The 22,169-nt window shown below is 39.8% G+C and overlaps 1 protein-coding gene across 2 annotated transcripts in view; it reads right to left on the reverse strand.

The window, feature by feature from the left end:
- Nucleotides 1–18,867, reverse strand: part of SH2D4B (SH2 domain containing 4B) — a 59,426-nt gene extending 40,559 nt beyond the window's left edge. For both annotated transcript variants that reach the window (XM_088168853.1, XM_014877958.2), the window contains exons 1-3: nucleotides 18,684–18,867; nucleotides 6,141–6,300; nucleotides 4,916–5,063 (exon numbers count right to left, since the gene is read on the reverse strand). In XM_088168853.1, the coding sequence (XP_088024979.1) occupies nucleotides 4,916–5,063; nucleotides 6,141–6,300; nucleotides 18,684–18,867 (492 nt within the window). The remainder of the gene's footprint in view (nucleotides 1–4,915; nucleotides 5,064–6,140; nucleotides 6,301–18,683) is intronic.
- Between the last annotated feature and the right edge of the window lie 3,302 nt (nucleotides 18,868–22,169).

Here is a 22,169-nt window from a genome sequence, read left to right on the forward strand (position 1 = left end):
AAAATACACTGGGGAAAAGTAAAAAAAGAGCCGTGGGGTTTTTTACAGAGGAAAATTGGGTTTCTGGCTGCCACAGCTCTTGGGGTCTTTCTGGGGAGTCTTAGGGGATGCAGGGCAGCTGAATGACCACCATTCTGCTCAGGGCAAAAGCCACAAAGTGTACTTGTTATAACAAGTACCAAAGCAAATACTGCCTGGGATTCTCTCAGTGCTCCAGGCTGGAAGAAGTGTCTCTGGCAGCCCTGAAAGCTGCAGCCAGCTGCACTACAGCTGCTGCAAACCCCCTGAGCCCACTCAGCGACCACGGGGCCAGGGAAGACATTGAGCCACCTAAAACACAGCTGAGAGCCCTTGGAGACTCCCTGCTCTGAGGAAGGAAATCTGATAACCCCAGGGCTGCAGGACAGGCTGCTCTCAGCAAGGCTGACACTGCCAGCTGAGTTCAGAGATCAGCTTCTCTCCAGACACACCTGACAGCTGCCAACAGAGCTCTGAGTAACAGCAGAAATAGGTCCAACTCCTCCCCAGCCTTTTCCTGAGAAAATTCTCTCACTTGCATCAGAAAAGAAAGTGTTTGCAGAGGCATTATTTCCTTCTCTACTAGCAGTGTCTCAAAAGGAACACAGGCTTTGCATTGCTTCACTGTGCATGTATTTGCACAGAGACAAATGTATGAAATGCACTCATGCTTTATGCAGAAGCTAAGAGATTTCTGCCATGGATGTGTCCCAGGACATGCTACTCACACATCTCATACAAGGAGGTACCAACTTACTCTGATTCACAAAGACCCTGTGTTCCATGGGCTGGAAAACAAAGCTAAGGATCGTTCCTGGCTGGGAGAGATCTGACATTTACTGCACGTGCTGGAACAGGCTCTGCTCAAGTAATTTGTCATAGATCCAGTGACCATCTACTTAAAGTTTGTCTCTGGACCTTAGAGACTCCTCACAGCTTGAACTCCTGTTTGCTGCCCTCATTAGTGTCTCAGATTTTCCCATTTACCCATGGAAAACACTGAGTTTTGCTAGTTTTTACCAGCAATCCAGACTGAAGACAGTGGCTTCAGAAGTGCTATGATTACTGATGTCGTTGAGCAAGAGATTTTTCTTTAAAATTAACATCAGTTACAAGTAGGATAGCGAAAACTTGAATACCCACTTCCCAACCAAAACTTTTTCAAGAGACAACGGCATAGGAAAAAGGATTGCTGAACTGTGGACACCCAAAAGGAAACAAAATGAAGTATTACTGAATTATTGTGATTGCCATTGAAATAACCCAACTAAGGCACATTCAGAATGAATTGGGTGCCAAACACCAGCAAGAAGCTGTTGTCATATTCCTAGATTCTAAATATACTGTCTTTGGGAAAGAGTTCAATGTTTTCTTGGCACAGAAAAGCATAGAGCTGAACTTACAGCTTATTTGCACTTGGAGATAACAGTCCCACTCAAGTGCTTGACGTTTACTTGGAGACAAGAGATTTTTTCAGATCAAGACAGAATGCTCACTGCTCTATCCTAAGAAGCCCACAATACTCCAAATGGCAATGGTGACAGTTCACTGCATTCCTAAACTCTACATCTGGCAGCAATTTTCTGAGGAATCAGGTCCACAGCACTTGGGGGCACAGTAAAGCTTTCAGACATGTGTTGAAAGCTCATCCAAGCTCAATAGAAAGTGTATTCTTTCTACTGAGCATAAGGTTAATTAGATATTTCCTGAACAGAAGCACTAATTGTTCTGTTCTCTGAAGGTTGATTCTCAACCTATCTTCTTTGATGAGACACATTTCATCTCCCAGCGAATTTTTAAGAAACAATCTAGCTCTGCTGTCAACTGTGCTTATATTATTAAATGTGGCAGGTATCTGATGTTGTCATAAGGACAGCACATTACTATTAATATTCTCTTGCTTTATGCAGACCACATGAAGATTGAACTGAGGGAACATCTCTTTTATTTCCAAATGTAGCTGAAGGATACCCACTCCTGGCTGGATGACACATCTTTAATTTGCCTTAGCTCTGCACATTGTTCAGACTCTTAATGACAGCTACTGATAACTGTAGAAAATTATGCCTATGATCTCATAGCCTTTGTGAATTAGCAAAAAGATTAATGATAGTAATTGGGTCTCTTATTTGTCCTTTGCAATATGTGCATAAAAGAATAGCTGTCCTTAAACTGCAAAAATAGAGTAGTCAACGTTTATATTCTAGCATCATAAATTAAAGGCAATTCTGCTTAAGAAACACCAAGGAAAGCAATACTTTTCAAATAGTGTTGGGAAAGGAAATAGGGATCATCATTCACTTTGATATGTAAGATATCATTTATCTAGTGCAGACAGCCTTAATGTCCTGTGATAGGTCAAGAGGAATAAAAGCATCTTAAAAAGGAGTGTTTGAGACACATATGGTTAGAAATTAAACATGTCAGCAGAAAGGAGACAGTTGCAATTTCCCAAGTCAAACTGCTTCAAGAGGATGAAGCATTAGCAGAAACTGAATTTTCCATGCCTCAGTCTGGAGACCTCTTTAAACATAGTCTGGTCATCATCACAGAAGGACGACTACCAGTGCATTAAATATTTTAAATCTGTTGAAGCAAGCTTGCCTACAGATCTGCATCAAATTCCACACCCTTTTCTTCATTTTATCAATTTCTTCATTTAATCAATGTTCTGTCAGACATCAGCAGATTCATTAATTCATCTTTTTCCCTGAACCTTAGTTGTATTCCCTTCTTGTAGTTGGACATGGATGCCACAAACACAACTTTCTTTTCCTGTCTAGATACCAAGCTCTGATCTTTCCAGAGCAAGTAACAGATAAGCTGCTTTTCTGAGTAGCAGGGGAGTGGTGTCAAAGTACCAGGAATCAATCCTGCATTTGGATCTCTGCTGGTGAGAGCCCTATGTCAGTCCAACTCACTCCTGACAGATCTCAAATTATAGACCTAACTGAAGAGCCAATGTGGAAAGTGGAATTAGACTGTTGTTGGCTTAATAAAGAAAATGCTGAGAGAACATTTGATAAAGGGCATTTAAAAAAATAATCACAGCATCATATCTTGTTTCTAAGTTAACTCTTTAAGCCAAAGAGTTCCTTTCTGCTGGGTCTTGTTTTGAAAACTTTGGTCCACTTATTTAAATTTTTGCAAATCCTGTCTTCAAATGCTTGATTTAGGGGAAACCATTGGGAAAGAAACAGTTCTACTTCCTCAATAGAATAAATATATTGGCAACTTTGGGAAGAGAGATAAAGAAATCCTGACCAAAGTTAAGTATTGGAAATTCAAAGTAGAAACTGAACCATAATCTCATCCCACTTCCAGCAGTGTTCCTTGCTCTGACCAGGCACACAGCTGGACAGGAGGACACCTGCTCATGTCCAGGGAAACAGTGGAAACACAGATCACTGTGACATTACCTTTCCAACAAGATGAAAATGAGCAGATTTTGGTGCCATTCCTTTCAATTGTATCAACAACTGAACAACTAGTTTTCCTTAATAGAAAGCTGTGAATACTGACCACTGAAAGTCCCAGAAGTTGCTCACTCTGCACTTTGAAACAGAACAGTAACAGTGAGCTTGTGGACATTTTACCCATCAAGTGTCCTGTAAATCAGTCACAGAGATATAAGTGAACACTCTGTCAGCCTTTGTTCAATAGGGCTTTACTTTTCCAGAGAGCAGAGGAAAGAGTGTTTAATTAGTTGCTCTGCTCATTATTCATACATTAATAAAGCACTTGAAAAGTATACTTTCATTACTCATTGACATCAAATTTCAAAGGCCCCGTTCTCTCCTGTGAATTCAAATTAATTGTGCAAAGGTAAATCAGCAACTCTGAGCAGCCTCCCCTGCAGGAACCGCCCTGGCTTTGTGCTCCACATCCACCCCAGATCCCAGGCCCACAGTCTGCAGAGCGACAAGAAATTTGCTGTTTGCAATCAAGCCACAGAAACCTAACACCGAGTTGTCAGCATTCCTCCCGTCACAGAGGGACAATGGGAAAAGTCTGTCCCTGCTTTCCACACCTTAAATCACTGTAGCAGGAAAGGAAGGAGACACAGAGCGAGCTGTCAGCAGGGGAGAGGAGTGTGGATGGAAGGTACTGGATCCTTGGAGTGGGATTTTCTGCAGCCTTTCTCCAAGGAAACTCATCCTCACCAATGACGTGCAGTCCCAGCATGCACATCCCAACCTCAGAGCACTGTCATGACTTTTCTGCACACTGAACCCATTATATTTTACTTTCTCACTTTTAATCAAGTTTTTATCTTTATCAAGTAATATGAAAAGGGTGGACAGACACGTTTCCTATTTAGTTTTGAGATTGCTGTTTTCAACTAGAAAATGTGAAAAAATATTATTTCCAACAAACATAAAAATAGAAAGTTCATTGTGAAGTCAATAAAAATCAGGCAAATGAACTTCTCCCAGCAAAGCCAACTGGACTTTTCCCATATGTTGAGTAGGGGAAGGATCCACCCCTTATTATTTTGAAGGAAGTAGTGACACAGTTTTGAAGTTCATTATGTGAACAAACTCATCCAAAATACACAGAATACATTCAAGCAAACTAACTTAAAATGAGATCTTTCCCAATTGTACATTTTTTTCCCCCAGGATGATTCACCCAGCACAGCTGACTGAACAATTCTGCTAATGTGTGAGCTGAATAACCAGTTTGATTGTTCTGGCACTTCTGAATGAGACCTGTAATTTTTTCTCATCTCTCACCCAGCTGTTCTGCTGCACACCACGTAGCTATCTGTATATTCCAGAATGAAAATTACAACTCCAGATTTTAAAGCTTATTAATAAGCATGCACTGAAGGTGACAAGAACTGTGAATCTATATGAAAACTCTATTAAAAAAAACTAAATTGCTCTATGCAAACCTTCAGTTCCTCCTGAATTTTTTCTTCCTCCAGTTTGGCTGCTTTCCGATCCTCCATTTCTATTTTCCATTTTTCTGCCACTATCCTGGCTTTTTCTTGAGCCATAGCATCACGAAATTTCTTTGTTATTTCAGCTTCTTTTTGTCTCCTTCAGAAAAGGATGTGAAAATAAAAATGTAATGCACTAATTTTCTTAAATTGAGGAGCAATACTTACTCACTGATTACAATAAATAATTAGTGTAAGACTTTATGGAAAGATGCAAGCAAAAAACTAAAATGTATTTAACAAGAGACCTACCACATGTCATATTTGAAGAAACCACCCAGAAAGTAGGCAATTTACAATTTTTGATAAATTACTAATTAAAATAGCACTTGTAAGTTAGACAAGTATTTCTTGGATGTCTTTAAGTCGTGCCTTATATTTTTCTATTAGTCTAGCACAGCACGGTTGGGAATTCATTGCCTTTCAAATACCAGTACAGATATCTCCCAAATTCTTATGCTAGATTGTTCATTAGTACTGACAATGTAAAAGGAATTCAGAGCACAGGTTGAAGGTTTCAATCCTTGCTTAAATATGCAAGCACTCGAAGAAGGAATGATCTCATATGAAAAAGGATAACATAGAATAACCTGATATTTAAACAGTCACTTTCCAGTGCTGTACTACAAAGGGAAGTGTGTGAGGCAGGTGGCCTAATTCCTAACAATATCAAGCATCAAAAGACTTTTGAATCTCTCCCAAACCTGGAAGAGGCCCTGCTAGAAACATCCGCATGGCACTTTGTATAATGAGTTTTTGAACTGCTGGAATAAGAATTAATATGAGCAAAATGCAAATAAAGCCCATTTCAAAAAGGATTTTATGTACCAAACCCCCATTGCGGGCTTAGAAGTGTGATATAACAAACATATCTAATTTAATCACCTCAAAACCGGGCTGCTTCATTTTTCTTTATTTACAGGCTGGTCAACGGCTCAGCTAAATTCCCAAGAGAGAAAAAAGTTGGCACCGCTCTTTTTGCAAACGAGAGTTTTTTTGCTTTCAATATTCAATATAACCAAAACGACTTTTTTAACACGCTGAAAACCTGACAAATGAAAGCAGACGTTCACAAATCATACTCACCATTTTTCCCCACCATTACCTGCCCCCTCTCTGCAAGGTCATGTCTCCCGTTACGCCAAGTGCACACCCCGAGCTCGGATGAAGTGCTCACCATAGCTCCTCTGCCTCCTTCTGTGCCTGCTGCCGGGCCCGCTCTGCTATGAGCTCCTCTGAGATCTGCTCGTAGGGTTTGTCCCCTGGTGCCTCTCCCATCACCCAGACCCAGACCTCGCCGTCCTTGCCCCGCAGCCACTGCACGCGTTTGCTGTTACCTGCAACGGCCACCAAGAGCAAAGCCAGAGGTAAACACTGCCCCAAAGTCCTGCAGAAATGCTCGTGAAAAGATGGGACACCTGCAGTTTGGAAAACGTTAAGCTTTCAATTTGCATTTTGGAAGGAAACATTGCTCAGAGGTCCAACGAAATCCAGATTTGACCAAATCTGGTCAAACGCCGGGGCAAAAAAATAAAAAGGTTTTTATGCTGTGGATTACCCAATCTTTAAAGACTCACTGTCCCACAGAAATAAAAATTATTTATTCAGGCATGCATTTCCCAGAATTCCAGTATTATAATCCTTTTCTAATTGCTATATTTTCTTGCTTCACTCAACAAGGGATGAATGAAAAGCATGGAAAATAGATGGGGCAAAACCAGTAACCAGTGATACTATGTGACTAAGAATGCTTTGTGCACAGAGAACGTGGAGGGTGGAACGGGAGAGACTTCATGGGAACACCTTCAAAGAATCCAGGAATTTGCTGCTCCCACTGTGTGAAGCAGGAGTTTGAGGGAGTTTCTGCATACTCGGAGCACAGCACTCAGTGCTCCACAGCCTATTGTGCTCACATAGGCAACTGAAAGGGATTAAATTTCTGGTTCGGTTTTCATGACACAAACTACACAAAAATCTATGGTTACTGTGTTGACAGAGTGATTTTAAGAGCACCAAAAAAAGCCTGAGAGCTCTTTACAAAACAGACTGCATTTGGTGAAGTATCAAGTACAAGAACCAGCTATAGGACTACAAAGGGCACTAGATGAGAGCCTAGCTGAATACATTTTAATAGTTATTTTACGCCACCTGACTTAGTGTGGTTTGGTCTTTTCCTCCTGCTTTTATGCATACAACCGTCAAATATTATAAGCATTTTAGAGGTTCATAATAAGGAATTTGTAGAAACATTGCTTATGCATACATTTTAATGTTTTATTTCTTGCAGATGTTGAAACTGTCCTCCACAAAAGGAGATTCTGCCACAAAGACCAATGCCAAGATGGAGAGTGGATTTGTTTTAAAGAATTCAGACTACAAGGCCATAAAGGGTCAGCAGTTTGCATCATCCCCTGTATATTACAGTCTCCTAGATTTCATCTCACTCAAACACTGATATGAGAAAACTGTGCATCACAACATTATCTTCTAAAAGGAATCTTGTATAATTTGAAAATATAAAGAAGCGGACAGGGCACCATTTCCTAAGTAGTTTTTCTCCAGAGTTCCCATAAGAGTTAAAAGAAACCTGTCCTATTTGAACAGGCAGGCTCTGCTTCCACTTTTCCTCCACCTCTACCAGCACCAGCTGAGCTGCTCTCACCTTCAGCCGCCGCTTGTTCCGAGTGAGGACACATCCATTTATCCGGATGAAGTTTCCCAGTGCACAGTCAATAAAGTGTTTCTGGCAGGGCAGAGAGCTGCAGGAGGCAGTGCAGTGGGGCTGTTGACAGCAGCAGTGTCAGCACCAGCCCCCACTCACAGGTGTTGACAATCCACACTGAAGGCAATCAGCGGATCGGATCTCGCCATGAAAACCAATATTCTATATCAAATTGGAAAATGTAATTTATACGAATCCCCAGCACTGGCCTAATGCTACCAACTTCAAAGAGGGGTGGAAATTTAAGCTAATAGTGTTTTCCTTCAATAACTCTCAAAAGCATTTGCACTATTACAGTCTACCAGATTATGTCTCAGGTTATAAATGTGAGGGTATTTCATTGTGGTTCTTATTCTGCACATCTCTGTGTTCCTGTCAACATAACATTTATGTTGTATTTTTTGGACACAACTTTAGAATACCAGCTGCTGAGACCTGACTGGCCATATCACTACTTGTCTGCAAGGCTTTCACCCACTGTATTTAATGGTAAAGTATTTTGAGAAGTATGGAATGATTTCCCAGGAGAACTGATTCCATATAACCAAAGGCAGTTTTTGTTTTAAAAGCACAGCATGTCTTCTTTCTTCTGAGGGAATTTGAATATCCAAGTTGCTCTCCTTTATTTAGTACTTTAAAGAAAAATTTGCAAACAACACACCTTGTATTAATTGATCTGTACCAGAGCTGGTGGATACAAAATACTACTCCAGTTCTGAGACAATTTCACTATTTCTGTTCATTTATGATGTTATCAGAGGGAATCAGGAAAAAAAAACAAAAACCAAACTTTTCAGGTAAGCAGATAAATTTTATATTTGCTTCTCTCAAGGTTTTCTGTGCCAAAGATTTATTAATGTGTTTCTCAGAGGCACAACTAACCCATTGCAACCCAGCCAGATAAAACAAATAGCTGATTTGTAGACATGTCTTGAGAAACTGTTCTCTTTCTTCTTTTAAAGCAATTGATCTTTTCTATAAAGTTCTAGCCAATAGATGTATAAACTCCTTTGAAACCACTTTGAAACCAATGAGTATAATATATTGTTGGTTCAGCACTACACACAGTACAGAACTCTACTGTATATGCATAAAGTACATGTTCAAATGTAGCTCAAGCTGAAAGATTTGTGTATTAAACAATCTGGCAATTTTAACCTCCAGCATTAAACAGATAGATCCTCATATATAATTTTTAAATAATTCAACTTGAGCACATATGATTTAATTCAGATTTTTCTCTAGAAGAAAAGAAGGCCTTTTCACATTCAGCCACTGAATTTACTTAAAGAAATTACTCCCATGCAAACCTTCCCTTAAACCTCTGCTCCCATAAAGCTGCAGCTGGGCTTTACTGTACAATCTGATCATAAAACTCAGTAGTTTCTTAGCACAAAATAACATCAAAAATGAGTGTGCAGAAAAAAATTAGCACCACAGGGATAAAATCTGGCACTGTGAAAACAGAATTTCTGCCATAAAAAAGCCTCTGCAGCTTGCAGAATCGCTTTCACAGTGAGAGGGGCAGCTCTTCTAGCCTAATGATATTTTAAACTGCAGAACTTATGGCAAAATCAAGAATGTCCAAAAAATTATTTTCCCTAATACTTGTAGGAAACTAGTTTTGTCTGCTTTACAAGAAGAGAGTTGCCACTATTGAGGGCTGATTATAACAAAATAATTCCTCTCAAATATTAATTTTTTCTGCAAAATGAGATGTTTTATTAATGCACGTTATCTCCAAATGAAAAAGAAATACACCAAAAGAAAAAAAAAAGAAAAATTCAACTAATATAAAAGGAAGATACAGGTCCTGACTAAACAAATTTGAAATGTAGATGAGAAGGAGGCAAGAGAACATCATGTTTCCTGCTCAGTAGCAGGCTGCTGAGCCCAGTCACAAAGCCTAATGCAGTCAGGAAACAAAAATTAAATCTTTTGAGCCGTGGTCTTGTGCCTTGACCACAAAAGTACTTTTTCTTCTTGGAGAGACTGTAGCAAACTGCAAAGTAATGACTCTTAGGAAGCAGTGGACATCAAAGTTAGTCTGGATTGGAGAGTAGAAATTGAAGCATTGAAGTATTTTAGAAACAAGCACTGCTTTATCAGGAAAAGTTACTGAATAATTTACCAGGTCTTCCCCATCCTACTCTTCAGATCAATGATTTATCAGCTTTAATATTCCACCATTTTTCACCACTTTGTAACACCTGAAGAAGACAACATAAACTTTTGTAGTTCTTTCTACCTGAAGCTCATCCATGAATTAGTATCTCACGTGGAACTTCTCTAAACCTACACCCATACTGCTTTGGGACCAGTAAACTGGCTGCTTGCTCCAGACAAATGCCAGGTCAGAAAATGCAAAATCAGTCTCTCAAATTTGCATCACAAAGGGATCACAGCAAAAACTTTCTTGGAGACCTAAAGCCAGGACCAACAGCAACTCAAGTTTGTATATATAAACACACACAATCAAAAATAAGATCAAATCATGTTCTCTATTTGTTATTTGCACAGTCGATTCTATAACAGCAATGAAAGTGTAAAACAACAGCTTAAAACAATGGATAAACCTTCATTATTAAGCTTACATATTTCTACTATCCTGCTTAACATATTTTCCCTAGGCCTATCTCTACACAGCTCACAGCCCTATTGTTTCTTGTCCTTGCCATCTTCAGCATTCTTGCATTTCTCCATCCTGAGGTTTGCTTTCACACAGCTTTCTGAGAGATTTATGCCTTCTCTATTTCCCACACATCTCCAAAGAAAAGTGCTTTGGAAATAATGGTAATTAGAGCAAGCAGAATACTGCTGGAGGCAGCTTCCTTTCTCCAAGCTTGGTCACCATTCTTTAACAGTTAGAGGATGCCCAGCAGCCCCCATTTGTGATCCATCCCCAGGATTTACACAGGAATTGCTCCAAGGAGCCAGAGGCCTGGCTTGGTGTCAGGATTCCCAGCTGTGCCTGCTTATTCCATCAAAATGAGAGCACCAAGCAGCTTCCTGCCTTTCTGTGGTGGGGAATACCACAGGCTGGAAATTCAGAAGATTATATGACCATTGATTTGTAATCTCAGAACCATGGGACAGCATTCAAGTCCCGCTGAATGCTGAACCTAAGACTCTGCTATTTCCATGAACAGCCCTGTTTCTCTGGGCTTCCCACCATAATTCTCCTGCTTGGAAGCTACAGAGCTCTGCAATAGCCATCGACTGTCCTTCCTCACCCACGGGGAAGCTTTGTAATCACACAAGTACCTTTTGACTCTCTGCAGAAAACATCTCTATTCTTTTCCCTCTCTGGGCTAGAAAAAAACCTCCTGAAATTTATGATGCATTTGAAATAGGCTGCATGTGCATTAAAAACTGATCAGCCTGATCTACTTTTGCCATGAAGAGCTAAATCATGGCTCGTGGAGGTTGCTGTGTTTGTAGCGTTGCGTTTTTTTGTTCTTCTGCAATTCAAATGTCTGGTATACTCTGGTCTAAGCACAGTGTCCTTTACTTGAGATTTCTTGGCTTTCCAAGCAAATTATTTTTAAGGCTTCTTTAAAGCAGAGGCTTGAATTTTGTGAGACTGCAGGGTAGATGAGGTTCCATTCAGAGTTTCATTAGCTAGAGGATGTGTTAGAAGCGCATTGATTAGGATGAAAATGAGGATGTGAGCTTTAGGCTGTTCTCAATTCCTTGAGCTTAGCCAACATTAGTATTGAATTATCCTTTTTTTTACAAACACATAAACAGAATTTCACTTCTTCCTAAGGAGAAAACCTAGGAAATTACTGTGAATGTTTTTGGGAGACTATTCAAATGACAGAATGCACTTCTCAAAACATTAACTGCTGTACATCCATTAAAATATACAGAGAATAACTAGATGGTAATGAGGAAAGTAATGAAAATAACATCATCTCACAATAAACTGAAGATCTACAATTAATTTGTTCTCTGCCCCTGCTAATAGTCATGGGAGCATAGAATCTTTCTCTTCCCAAAATACATTCAAAAAACCCTTTCATTTCAATTCTCAGGAAGAATGGGAGAAAATTCTGCCCTCTAACATTTCAATTTACACACCTTTGAATTTCAACACTGTGTTATGTGCCTTTCTATTTAGGGGAGGATTTGCAAAGGGAGAAAGAAATTCAGCTGATTACATTAATATATCAATAAGGGTTGCAGGATTTCAGCATTGCTGAAAAATCAGCCTTTTATGGCTCTCCAGCTGCTTCCTGATCATATAAAAAACTCAATCTTCTGTTTATGGAATTACAGCCTGTTACCATGGAAATAATTATGCTGCAATAAACCCCTGCAGGATCAAATAAAGGAAGAGTGACTGAAGAGAGCAAATATTAAGGGAGGAAACAGTTACTCAGATAGGACTCTGGTAATTAACAAATGTAGCAGGGATAACTGTACACAACACTCAAAAGTAAGTGGGTTTGCATTAGGACATGGTATGTATATATGCAACAAACACACAGAGGTTTGCATGTTAAAAACCGAAAAGAAGAAGAAAAAAGAAACACAGCAACAAAATACCATTTAAGTGGCATCTATCTGGCATGTTCCAAATTCTTGTGTGGGTCCCTGGCCAAGGCACACTGTTACACATAACAATTTTGTAATTGGCCCAATTTCAACCAGGGGATAACATTCAAAACACTTTAAGAAAGACATTGTGCTAACTCCTTGTGCAATCTAGAGACAGCCTCTTGTCTGTCCATTTTAATGTAAAAATGTCTGTCATTTCACTGTAAAAAGCATAAAAATATAGTTAAATATCAGAGGAAAACTGAAGATTTTAAAATCATTCCCACCGGTATCACTCATTTGAGATTCTTTTTCTTCATTAAAAAACGTCAAAAACATAGCACCATATTTTCTGACTCTTCATCCAAACTGAATCTTATAAAGTGTAAAAGCTATATACAGGGCTTGGTTTCCCATACAGACCTATCACAAAGCTTCCAGTTTTTCCCTTTGAGAATAAAATAAAACCAAGTCTGCATGGCTGCTTCAGGGTCTGCTGGAAGCTCAAAGCAGGAGGATAAGGGTTGTGTGTGACAGAATGAACAGGGAGCTATGGATCATTTTCTGCACCAGGCTCTCCTGATTAATGCAGCGTGGCAGGTTAGCACTGACTCCTTTGGTCAGGCACACAGGACCACGGAAGCAGGGAGAACTTTACCCTACAGTGAAGCTTTTTAACACCTCAGCAAACAAGTAGACTCAAAGGTTGTTGAACTGCCATCAGTGTCTGGCTAAATCCACTGCTGACTTGAACACACTGAGTTTTCCTGTACCTTCCAAATCCTGCTCTCAAAGCCTGGTCCCTTTGTCCTTGAATGTTTTAGTCATTTATGTTAAAAAATGGCATAATCAGCAAGAAAATGTTGAATTAGCTTGGGCAAATCCCATTCTCCCCTTGGCCAGAGTTCTGCCCTCTTTCCATATCAAATATTCATGAGTTTGTAGCCAGTCACAGCCTCATATCAATACCAGGAACAGCATGGGGGAGAAGGTCCAACACTGCTGTGTCCAGGCAGGCAGAGGATGATGCTGCAGGGAAGCACAGCAATGCCTCCATGCCAGGGGCTCCCCTACCCCAGCAGCCTCTCCCAGAGTGGCTGATGCCACAGGTCCCAGGGAACAGGAGCACTGAGGATTGCTACCCAGGTAGGCAGCAATCACTTTTCTGCAAAACAGAGAAATCAGCTGCAGGACAAAAATACAAAACCCAAAAGCACTCACACAGGAGGTGAGAGAAGTCCCTCTGGATTTACTCCATCTGGTTCATACCTAGGTCATCCAGCAGTTGGATGTCCCTTGCTAGCCCCAGGTTCAGAGAATTGAGTTTAGAAGCTGCTGTCTAACCCTGCCTCAGCCCTCAGCCACACCAGGCTGAGCAGCTCAGTTCTGGCCAAGGCACAGAGCTCTAACAATACTGCAGCCCATCTCAAGCTGCTCTACATTGTGAGTGTTACATTAAAACTTGTCCAATGGCTTCAAATAAGGTGGCTCAGTCCCCTAACAAAAATTGTTTTAATGCTCTTGCTCATGTTCTCTTGTTAGTTTTCCATCTGTATATGAATTTGAAACAAAGAACAGGATTCTACAGAATTCAAGACCACATAATGCCAGAAATTTCAGAAATACTGAGGTCTGATGTTTCTGTTTAGATTCATATCCAGTGATACAGAGAAAGAGACACTGAACACTGACAGGAGCTTGTCTCCATAGGAGATAAAATCTTAGCTAAGTATTAGCAGGGCCTGTAGAGGCCTGAGCATAAATAAGGAATACATTTCCAAGTTCAAAGTCAGAAAAATGTCACTTCATGTCCACCCACTGAAACACAAGCCCACTCACTGGCCTTCCTCTGACACTGATGCATTCTCCAACCATCCACTTGGGATATTTGAAATACTTTCTTCCAAATAGTATCATCTATTCTCTAATGATTTTGTAACACAAATGTCATTTAGACAGATAAATCATTTTCTGGCCATGCTGTGATAAGCCTACCCTATTTTCTCCCAGCTACTCTTGTTAAGGACAGGTAAATAAGAGCATTTACAAATCTCTCCTGTCTAAGCACCACGAACTGCAGTTCACAATGAATAAATGTCAGAAATAGCAGCAGCAGACCAGCATTGTCTCCCCTCCCACATGACTGTCCTTCAGCTACCTAATGCTCAATAGTTTTTGAGATCTCATTTTGGGAATGCTGACAGTTCTGGATACTGCATCTGTGTCAAAACCCAAATTGGCAGGGTCCTTTGCTTCCTCCCAGCTCAGCTGTAGTGGCTAAAGGGCTCCTGCCTAATCACATAAATATGTTTCTTTGCAAATTGCAAAGCTGCTTGTCAGTCAACTCTCAGAAAATCCCAAAGGGATCTTGAAATTTTGAGGATACTCCTCTCAGTGATTTTAACACAGTAGGAACAAGCAAAGTGTTTTACTACAATGAAGATAATGTTCCTGAAACATCTGCCCAGGAGTAATTTGTAAGTAAACTGAAGATGGACATCCAAGAACTCAGCTCACCTGTGATGCTATTCCAGCAGCAGCCAGCAGTCATTATTTAAATAAATTAAAGCTACAAAAGATTTCCTTTATGTTGAATAAGCTCACTAAATGCTCTCATTTTGGGAGGACCCACATAATGCCCAAATTCTACTAATAATTTTAGGCAAGGTACAAATAGCAAAAAATTGGGAACCATTTATTCAATCTCTTCTAAAGGAAATACTTCATTCTGAAGTGAAGCTTATACCTTGCTTCCCTTTAGACATCAATCTGGGTGTTTTAAATAGCAAAGAAATTAAAACTGTTGAATAAGCTGAACACATTTCAATCATCCCCAAAGTGAAATAATTCCTTCAACATTGACTCGTTCTGATACTCATTTCAATTTCAACCTTTTCTCACATGGAACCAAACAATCCAAATACAGAAGCAGGCACCATTTAGCATTTACTACTAGTACTATTTTCTTTAGAAATTAAGAATAAGACTACACAAATGGGTATATTATTTGGCTTGCTAAACACTCTCAAGAACTTACATCTTATTTCATGGTTTGGATTTGTTTGTTTTCTCAACATCAAATGTAACAGTACTGAATAGGACATTTATGACAACCTGCACTTAGTGGCACTGCTTTACAACTCAGTGCAGATTTAGGGCCTTTGGCAACTGGTTTCCAAACAATTAAAAAACGATCATGTTAATGAGCATTCCCTAAGTCTGTTGATGATTTTAACTCTAGAACAAGGCCTTTCTGACCTGCATGTGCCAATCTTTTTGTCCCCAGCTCTGCACTTGTGGTTTCCATAGGACAGCACGCTTAAAACACAAGAACGCTTCATCCTCAAGTCACCGTAGGAAAACAAAATTGATCTCACAATCACTGCTTTGCTTTGAAAAATCAAAGCCTTTTGCTGTGCTGCTGTGTGCACACATCCCAGTGTAGCTAAGCTCTTGAATGCATGGGGAGCTGCAGCAGCTGGGGTACAGCACTCCAGATCAAGCAGAAGGCACTTCCCAGAGCACTTTTATTTAGAGAAGTGTCCATTGTCATTAACAGCTTTTGTTCAGTCTCACCCTACCCCATCCCAAAGAGGTGTGGAGAAAAGCTTTCATATGGGGCTATTCAAACTTTGAGGAAAACAGAAAGATTTAAAAGGCAGTTCTATAAAGATAATTCCAGTTAAATTTGTATAAAATTATTTTATACAAACGCCATGTTGTAATCACAAACAACATCCATGTTTTCCTGTCAACTATGAACTTTCAGAAATTCAGCACAAGATTAGAGATATTGAAGTCTCACATCTATTCTACTCTTTCAGGCTATGAAGTTATCTGTAAACTCAGAGTAACTCCTGGCCTAAAGAAAGTAGCACAAACATAAAACGTGTCACGCTGCAGAGTCAAAAACAAAACCCACAGATGAAAAACCTCAAACCCCTCAGTTTCAAGGGAATAAAGGACATGTAATTCTGGCAGCTTTGCATTTCTTGGTAGCCACTACTTTAAAACAGGAATAAAACCACTCTACGTTCTACACTGTTGCAGGGGCAGAAAGTCTGGAAATTCATTTATATATTAAGGGCAACTGAAAATTAAGCAGCTTCGAGGTCCAAAAAATCATGATGTCAATTCTCTTCTAGGAAAAAAAATATTTTAAGAGTAAAAAATATTATTGGCATCTACTCTGACCCCTTGAATCTATAGGCAAGACTATTCCACAGTAATTATTATTTTATATCTACAATTTGCAGTGGGTTTTTTTATCTTTTCTGTTTTATACAAGAAACCATCTTCACTGAGAGACCATTTAGCATCACACTGTGGAACTGTGCAATAGAAATCAATTACAAGCATCTGTACAGTTAATGACCAGCACACCTGAAAGGAGTTTTATTTTCTAACTCTGGTGCACATCAGTTCATGAAAGTAAAAGAATATTTCCAGCAGAACCAGTCACCTGACTTGCAAATCTGATTCCAATAGTTCTTCACTACAGATCTGAAGAAAGTAAAAATTTCCTAACTGTGGGCAAAAGTCAAACCTAAGCAATACCTTTAATTGGCAGTTTAAGAAAGTAAAATGGAAATGGGTTTTTGTGAAATTTAACTCAGTATGTATCTGTAACTACCTTTGTCAGAGCAAATATAATCTATAGGGTACTCTGCTACTCTCCTTTCTCCTATTCCTTATAAATCAGAAAATTAATTACCCAGAAAATGGTCTCCTGTAGTAGGAAGCCGAACGGGTTTAATGTATAATTTATATATGGAAATGTAGGTGTCAACACTGTGACAATTCATCAGATAAATATTTTTGCAGTTAGAGTTTTCTGTATCTGTCTCCCTCAAAGAATGAGCATGATACAGATTATCTCAATGATATGATGTTGTTTTGGTATGTGGAGCTGAACTGCATTTTTAATTTTTTCTCAGCTACAAATCAATTGAGAGGAACAAGGCTTTTCTACTGTGAGAGAGAGGCTGTTCTGATGCCATCCCTCTCAGGGCCATTCACAGTGAGAGTTCTGGCATGAAAAAATAAAAATTAAACAGAATGAGGGCTTTCAACATCCACCTTGCCATCTGTGAGGGGACATTTTAAACTCCTACTATGGCTGACTAGGGTGTTCTGGACATTCTCCCCTGATTTTAAGGCTACCATTGTAACTTAATCCAGTCATTTCATGCAGGTCTGTGCTTCAAGTGAGTCTTGGAAAATAGTTTTGCTTTGAAGCACATTTCTAATAATAGTCTTTGAATTGATAACTAAAGGGCACTTTGTAAGGTTCAGAAGCTCTAGATATTTCAAGTCTGACAACTGAATCCAACAATGTCTGTATTGGGGTGATTCTACCATGGGTGTGTTCAAATAAGCAACACTTGAAGATCTTTCTCAAAATCAGTTACCAAAAGTTATCAGAAATTTTGAATATTCAAGCTTTAAAAGATTTAAACACAGGATAAGACCTTTGGCAGGGAAAAGAGTGTTTGACATATCTCTGTGATATCTCCTTGTTGAGTGAGGAATCACTGTCGTTACATTTCCAAGATGAAAATGTTTTCTATCTTACACCAGCCTAACAGCTTCATCCTAAGAATGGGGGAAAGAGCTGGAAAGCCACTTACTCAGAGAAAGGAGCAAGGAATTAAGTATTTCTGTTTATTTGGAACCACTTGGACCCAAGGCCAGTCAGTTGGAAAAGGCATTTGGAGAAGTTATTTTCTGATGTTCCTTCCACCATTCTCCTATTTTCTTTTCAAGTCAACACACACATCCAGCATTCACAGCAGCCTCTGGGAGGAGCTCCATATTTGAACTACATATTGCATGCAAACACATTTCTGGTTTCTTCTCTTTTGTTCTGGTTCTTGGCTTGCCACGCTATCATCCTATTCCCTAAATATAATCTCTTGGGGTCTATTTGCTAATACAGTTGGAAATTTATGTCCCATATGATACGGCTGTTTTGATATTACATTTATTCACAAAGAGCCCTTCATAACAAGCTCAAATTCATAAAATTATTTCCTACTCCAGCCAGATGGAAATATTTAATGCCAAGTCAAGAAACTGCAACAGCACAGGCTTCTGCCTGACCTAGAGTGGGGGGTGAGGATGGCAGGTGAAAAAACAAAAAGCCTTAGGAGTAGAGGAGAAACTTGGTCATGATACATCAGTTACCACTGCCAGAACATCAGCAGTGACTCCTGACTGAAACAGGCACTTCAAAACAATTCCCCTTACTCCATCACTAAGATCCCAAAAGAAAGGGCCAGCCTGGAGATACAAGGAGCAGGAACATGGTGCTTCTGCTGTCCCACACTGTCATTCTGCCCACGGGCACAGCTGGCACTCATCCCTGCAATCTCTTCCAGATGCCTGCTGTACCACAGCTGGTTGCCAGCCCACCATCCCCAGCTCTGAAGAATAGAAGGAGCTCACAAATCTTACTCTGCTTGCGCCTTGCTGTCTTTCTCAGCACAGCCTCCTCCATTCGGGCTTTTTCTTCCCTTTCCCTCCAGCGCCTCAGCTGCTCTTCTCTCATCTTGTAGAACAAGATCTGCTTTTGCTCTTCGTTCAGCTCTGCCAGGAGCTCAGGGTCAATATACATATCACGCAAAATTTGCTGCAGCATGGTGACTCCAAAAAAAATAAAAATAAAAAAATATAAGGAAGAACAAAACAGAGAGAGAAACCTGCTTCCAGTTATGCCCACTACAGTGACAAAAGCCCACTGGTGGCACTCCAGAAAGCAAACTGCAGCAGAGGAGCTCTCCCACACCTGCCTGCCCAGGAGAGGTTTGATTCCTGCTCTGGCCCTTGTTGTGCAGGCATATTCTCTTCCTTGTCTTGACAGGGACAGAGTTCTTTGCTTATCTCATCCTCCAGAGGTAGGGACAGGTGTCAAGTGAATGTAAGAAAAATGAAAGTCTGTGGAAAAGACATAAAATGGGAAAGGCTGGGAGAAAAAAAACCACTTCAGTGCTCCTGAATGCAAGTCAGTAAAAATAAAGGATTCTTGATTGAACCCAGCAGCTTTGCTCCCTTGAGCAGAAGAAAATTCAACATAGGGAGTCTGAGTTTCAGGTCAAGCAGTTCCCTTCTGCAGCAATTCACTCCCAAGGGCGTGAGCGTTGCCCAGGGGTTTAAAGTGATGTCATGGTTAAAGGTATCACCTACACCAACAATATCCATGTCACTTTGGCAACTGATCTCTCCTGAGAAGAGAGGAGTTTGCATATTATTTCTCAGTCTAGCCTCTTAACCAGTCTCAAGAGAATAAGGCAGGTTAGAGGTCATAGTCACACGGTGTTGACAAATACTGTCATGCAGCAAATTGACTAAAATGCTTCTAAAATTAAAAGCAGATGTTACAAAAGCCATGAGAATCTTGTTATCACTTTATAAATAAATTAATATGAATTAAACAAGGCTAAGTTCTCAGCAATTCACGCAGGCTATGCAAGCCTTGATGTTAATTCCTTTTCCATTTGGTGACTGGAGAAAGTTACAATGCTACTCTTCCAAGAGATTATAGCTCTTTACTATGTAACAGTTTTATGAAAATCAGCAAAAATAATTTTTCAGCACTAGGGCCAGCAGCCACTTAATTATGCAAAAAACCCAACCCGAACCAAAGCCCAACACACTGAAAAGCAAACCCTCTGGATTTGGGAGTTGTCTCCACTGGGCAGGGCTGGCACACTGTGGGAGGGGGCCATCAGAGGCATAAGAAAACACAGATCACATCTGCAGGCTGAGCCACATCCCACTGCTTGATTTCTACACAAAGAGGAAGAGAAAGAGCAGGCCTGTGCTTCCTCACGAGAAACCTGCTTTATAGACAAGGAGCTGGCAAAGTCTTAGATTACTTCCATGACCTCATATGCAAAAACATCCTGCTAATACACCTATTGACAGGTCCTTCTTTTGAGGTATGCAAAATACAATTGCCCTAATTTAGGTGGAAAATCAAACTGATATAAACCAAAGTTCTGGTGAAGACATTCTATCACCTGGAAAAACAATGCCAAAGATGTTGGAATGATGCCTTCAGCTAAAACAGGATTTCAGAACCCATCATATATGGGCTACAATGAGTGTAGTCCACATGCTACTCTGCAATTCAGGATCAGTCTTATGTACAGATTTTTGTCTCCTAAAACAAAATGCCTTTATTATTGCTACTATTTTCAAAGAAATACAGCTTGGCAAGAAAAAAAAATCCTGGAGTAAGAAAGATTTTATTATGCTTCTCTATTTTACTTAGTCAGGTATAGAAAGGGGAGACCCTGAGGGGGTTGGCTTTTGTTTCTCCACTTCTATTCAATTATATTAGAGCTGTGGCTCCACATTTTGGCACTAATTGAAAAAGACTTGCCTTTGCAAAGGCTTCGGGGCAAACAGTTTCACTGTTTTACTCATTTCTCATCATTCTTATTTTATTTTGCTTCACTTCACGGACCAGAAATTAAATCCTGATCAGAAGCTATCACAGTGCAAAGAACAAACTCTTCATCATGGATTATGTGTATTTGAGCATGATAAGTAGCACCATTTCTGAACAGCATTCAGCTGCAGAAGTAGCTCAGGATGGAGATAAAAGATACAAGACAGAATGCAAGCAACTATTCAGGCAGCTACTTGTAATGTTCAATGAGCAACCACACAAGAAAAACAGCAAGAGCAAAGAGATGAAATGACACTTTACAAACAACCCACTGCCTGAAGATTATTCTCCAAAAATATTTGAGGATGGCAACCAAATGATGGAGTAGAATTAATCTGTGTGGGAATGATTTTTCTCTTTAACAAAATAAAAAGTCACACGTGGAAGTGTTATCATCTCATCACAGCAGCAAATCTGATCAACTTCCTTGTCGTAGATTCTCTGTGGGGGGTTGCAGCAATCCCAAAATAAAAAAACTGGAAATACAAAGGAGAAGTAAAGAAGATAAGGAAACATCCCATCTGATGTAAGCCAACATCCAACGGAAGTAGGAACAAACATCATAAGTTTTGCCATGAAATTTTTAACCTATTAGTCATTGATTCTCATTGCAGCTCATGTTTCCACAAATATTCCAGATACATAGATGGAATTATCACAAAGAAATTATCATGATTTCTCCTGATTGCTCAGAAAATAAGCAAATCTATGAGGTCCAAAACAACCTTGAAGAAACACCAACCTTCTATAACAACCCTTACTATTTCTAGGATTAGCTCATATTTTATAAAGTGATGAACCTTGCAACTCCAACCAACACAGAGTCAGAAAACTGAGGGATAGGAAATTACTCAGGCAAAACAAAAAATAAAAATTCTATTGCAAAATAATTATTCTCTCTCTTCCCTTCCTTCCCCAGGCCTGATTAATACATGGATAAATTAATGACCCAGAAGAGCAGGAAAATTTGTATTAAGGATGCCTGCTTCCTGATTGTGGCCATCCATCATCTTTCCAGCCTTCCTGGGAAGCATTTTGAGTAGTTCAAAAGGACAATGAACTCTCCATTGCTTTTCCACCGTGGTTACCCCTAGTTCAACAGTGCAGGCTAAGCTGAAATCATTACAGAAATGTTGCAACTCAACAGCCTAGATACAAAATAAAAGTGACTATTAATGGAGTTCTTTGTGGGCAGTCATTACCTTACACTAATTGCCACACAACTTGATGCTCTAATTAGTAGCAGTCTCTGCAAGGAGCCCAGAGCTGTTTAAATTTTAACCTTGGAGTTTCCTTTAATCTTAAATGACATGTTCTAAACTAGACACACTCTGTCCCACCTCTGGTGTAGCATCTTTCTGGCCAAGCACTCCTCAACATCAACACTGCCACTAGGATCCATCAGCTGGGGAAGGGGAGGGAGGGAGAGGAAGAGGTACAGAGAAACATTTTCATTTCATTTTTTAGGAGAGGGGAAGTCCTTTATT

The sequence above is a fragment of the Sturnus vulgaris genome, chromosome 8 (genome assembly GCF_052056855.1).
Source record: "Sturnus vulgaris isolate bStuVul1 chromosome 8, bStuVul1.hap1, whole genome shotgun sequence".
Taxonomy (NCBI): Eukaryota; Metazoa; Chordata; class Aves; order Passeriformes; family Sturnidae; genus Sturnus; species Sturnus vulgaris.